Raw genomic sequence first — 3834 nt, 5'->3', positions numbered from 1 at the left:
ATTTGATGGCATTTGAATTCCATAATTATGACTCTAATTTCTGCAATCAGCTCGAGGCTGTGTTGCCTGCTCTTGCCACCAAAAAAAAAAAAAAAAAAATACTATGCAGCGCCGAGCCAAGTCTCATGGAAGTGGGTTAGGGTATTATATAAGCCGTTCGCGGGAGGGGAGATGGTCTTTTATGTGCGTTCCTTTCGCAGCAGCAGCAACAGCAGCGGCGGCGTTGCGAGCGGCTCAGGTTGATTTAGAACACGGATGACAGTGGCCTGGCGCGAGCCCACTGCTGACGAAAGCTGCTTATCCCGCTCGGTTTCCATGGCGACGGGCCGGAGCCGCGGCGGCGGCGGCGGCGGCGGCGGCGGCGAGGCTGTCAGCGAGCGCGGCGGAGCTCGCGCGTCCGCGGGGGTCTGCAGGAGGCAGGAGGAGGCCCGGGCCGGGGCCCTCGCGGCAGACATGGACTTGCATTGTGACTGTGCCGCCGAGACGCCGGCCGCCGAGCAGCCGTCGGGGAAGATTAATAAAGCCGCTTTCAAATTATTCAAGAAGAGGAAATCGGGTGGCACCATGCCCAGCATTTTCGGGGTCAAAAACAAAGGGGATGGGAAAAGCTCAGGTCCGACGGGGATGGTGAGGAGCAGGACCCACGACGGCTTGGCCGAGGTGCTGGTGCTGGAGGGCGGCAGGAAGGAGGAGCCGCGCGGCGGGGGCGACAGCGGCGGGGGGCGGCCGATCCCCGGGCCCCCCCGAGCCGCGGGGCCCGGCGTGGGCTCGCTGGCCAGCAGCTCCGTGGCCAAGTCGCACAGCTTCTTCTCCCTTCTGAAAAAGAACGGGCGTTCGGAGAACGGCAAGGGAGACCCCGCGGACGCGAGCAAGGCCGGCGGCAAACAAAAGAGAGGGCTGAAGGGGCTCTTCAGCAGCATGCGCTGGCACAAGAAGGACAAGCGGGGCCGCGACGAGGAGAAGCGGGCGCGCGCGGCCGGCCCGGGCAGCCTCATCCTGCCCGGCTCGCTCACCGCCAGCCTGGAGTGCGTCAAGGAGGAAACGCCCAGAGCCGCGCGCGAGCCGGAGCGCCCCGGCGAGGACGCCCCGCGAGGCCCAGCAGGTGAGCTCGGAGGGGGAGAGGAGGTGCCCGCCTCCGCCGGCCGCGCCCCAGCGCGGAGCTGCCGAGAGGCCGGGAGCCCCGGGGATCCCGGCGACAAAGGCGCCGGGGCAGAGGACGCCGCCGCGGCGCATCTGCGCGCCGAGAAGCCCCGCGCACCCCCCGAGCCGGGGGCCGGCGAGGTCCGCGCGGCCGAGGATGCTTCCAGGACAGGTGACGTTCCGATAAAGACTGTCCCCCTTGTCGACTCCGAACGTGGCAGCGGCCGGGCGCCCGCCCTCCCTGACCCTTCTTCCTCTGTTGATCCGCCCTCAGACCCATCGGCAGATCGTATTTGTTTGATGTTTTCTGACGTGACTTCACTGAAAAGCTTTGACTCTCTTACAGGCTGTGGAGATATTATTGCAGACCAGGAGGAAGAGGCAGGTCCCAGCTGTGACAAGCATGCCCCCGGGCCAGGCAAGCCAGTTCTCTCTAAAAAGAACCCCAGCGTGGTGGCCTACCAAGGAGGAGGCGAGGAGATGGCCAGCCCGGACGAGGTGGACGACACCTATCTCCAGGAGTTCTGGGACATGCTCTCCCAGACTGAGGGTCAAGGACAAGCGCCCCAGGAGGTAGCGGCCAAGGCAGCCCCTGCGCTGGAAGCCAAGGGGGTGCCCGAGACCTCCAAAGACGTCAGGTGTGTGGAAGCGGCCAAGGACGTGTCCTCAGTCAAGCGCAGGAGGCTCAACCGGATTCCCGTTGAGGCCCCTCCGAAGGAGGAGCCCAAGCACGTGGAGAAGGAGCAGCAGGAAGGCGTCCCCAACAGTGACGAGGGGTACTGGGATTCGACCACTCCAGGCCCAGAGGAAGACAGCACAGGTGGTGGTAAAAAGGCGAGCATCCCCCGGGACAGCTACAGCGGAGATGCGCTCTACGATCTCTACGCCGACCCGGACGGAAGCCCCGCAGTCCTTCCTGCCAGCGAGGAGACGCCCTGCCTGTCCCGGTTAAAGCCTGTGTCTCCAGGCACCATCACCTGTCCACTGCGAACACCAGGCAGTTTGCTGAAGGACTCTAAAATACCTATCAGCATCAAGCATCTCGCGAACCTTCCATCCAGCCACCCTGTTGTGCACCAGCAACCAGCCAGGAGTGAGATGCCCAGAACAAAAATCCCGGTTTCCAAAGTGCTGGTCCGCAGAGTGAGCAGCCGGGGCTTGGCTGGGACCACCATCAGGGCAGCAGCGTGCCACGACAGTGCCAAAAAGTTGTGAGATCTCCCAGGCCAAGGTGCATGAGCCACATGTCAAGGAATACAACTTTTCCCTGGAAACCACTAAAATTAAGTTTTGCTTCCCCTAAAGAAAGCTTTTTAGGCCCACCCCTGCTGCAGAGCCTCGTCGGGGAGGTCTTTGTGCTGTGAGCAGGGGGCAGGGTACACCAGAGAGCGGGATGCTGCACTTGGGATTCTCCTCTCAAGATAAGTCCCTGAGAATTATTTTCAAGCACTTTTTTCTTTTTTACCTTTTTAAAAATCTTTTTTTTTTTCTTTTCAATTTTCCCTTTAATGCACTGAACACTTGGAAGTCACCTTTACTTGCCTTTGCAGAAAACAGGACTTACCCAAACCTAAGTTAGAGTCATTCCAGGACAGCAGGCCATGCCAGTGTCCAGAAGGCCTGGAGGAACCACTGCAGAACCAGAGCAGCTCCCCTCTTCCGGGACACGTTTCCTTCCTTCTTTCCTTTCCTTTTCTTTTCCAGGAAAAAAAAAAAAAAAGACCCTTTGCTGTATCACTGTGTGGAAAACACCTACAAAGCTGAAAGCACCAGGTATTTACCTGACGAGCAGAGGGGATCCTTGATTGGCAGAAAACTTCCCTATGTTCAGTTGCTAGGTATGCAAATAGGTAATTATCTACCATTAGGAAAATAAAGGAGAATTTTGGTTGGTTTAGATTATTTGTTTGGGGAGAAATAAAAGGCTCAGCAAAGCAGGTTTTTGCCTTTTTTTTTTTTTTTTTTTTTTACCCCCACCCAGTGCAGAAATCAGGATCAGGGAAAGATTCCACTAAATGCCAATAGATAGTCTTTTATAAACTGAAACCTTCTAATGTGAAGATAATGCATATTTTACAGTTTATCCAGCTGTTAACATTTTATAATCTGTCAATAACCTAGAATATAAAATCTGGTCTTATAGCTAGATATGATGACTGTCCCCAAACCATTGGTGTTCTTTTATGTACTGTAATGGGAAGCAATTCTGGTTTCGTTTTATATGGGGTGTCCAATTCTCAAAAACAAACAAACAAACAAAAAAGCTATTGTTTTGATGTCCCAGAGGAATGACTCTGCCTTGTCTTGGATGAGAGTCTGTTTTTCCCTCCAAACCCTAGTTTTGAGAGATTTTTACCTTGGTTATAAAATTTTGGATCCAACCATTCTCAAATATGCTGAGTCCAAAATGAGGAACACATAAAGAAAAACAATAGAAAGATATAGTTTTTCATATCATTTGACTTTTGCTTTATAGACTTATGACTGAGACAAGTATGTTCAGAGTATGACATTGGCAAGCTTATGTATTGTAAACACTGTATGCCAAGATTTTTTTTGAAAAGTGGCTTGCTTATATGTATGTTTTCTAATATTTCAGATGAAACACTTATTTCAGAAAGGGTTATTTTATGCCTAGATAGTTTGAATGAGAAACTGAAGCAGTTCCTAGAATGCTATTAGTGTCTAATGATT

General features: G+C 54.0%; 1 protein-coding gene across 2 annotated transcripts; it reads left to right on the top strand.

Moving 5' to 3' along the window:
* Positions 1-315: 315 nt before the first annotated feature.
* On the top strand, positions 316-2355 carry AMER2 (APC membrane recruitment protein 2). Of its 2 annotated transcripts, XM_069467423.1 has the most exons (2): positions 316-1102; positions 1487-2355. In XM_069467423.1, the coding sequence occupies exons 1-2, from the start codon at positions 316-318 to the stop codon at positions 2353-2355; spliced, it is 1656 nt and encodes a 551-aa protein (XP_069323524.1). The 2 variants fall into 2 exon arrangements, with proteins under 2 accessions (XP_069323524.1, XP_069323523.1); XM_069467422.1 differs by having other exon boundaries at positions 316-2355.
* The last annotated feature ends 1479 nt before the right edge of the window (positions 2356-3834 follow it).

Source organism: Eulemur rufifrons, chromosome 4, assembly GCF_041146395.1.
Source record: "Eulemur rufifrons isolate Redbay chromosome 4, OSU_ERuf_1, whole genome shotgun sequence".
Taxonomy (NCBI): domain Eukaryota; kingdom Metazoa; phylum Chordata; class Mammalia; order Primates; family Lemuridae; genus Eulemur; species Eulemur rufifrons.
This window is presented reverse-complemented; position numbering and strand designations above follow the sequence as displayed.

Bases quoted from the DNA above. Each gene is read 5' to 3' on its own strand.
- AMER2 (XM_069467422.1), top strand. From the start codon at position 316: ATGGCGACGGGCCGGAGCCGCGGCGGCGGCGGCGGCGGCGGCGGCGGC.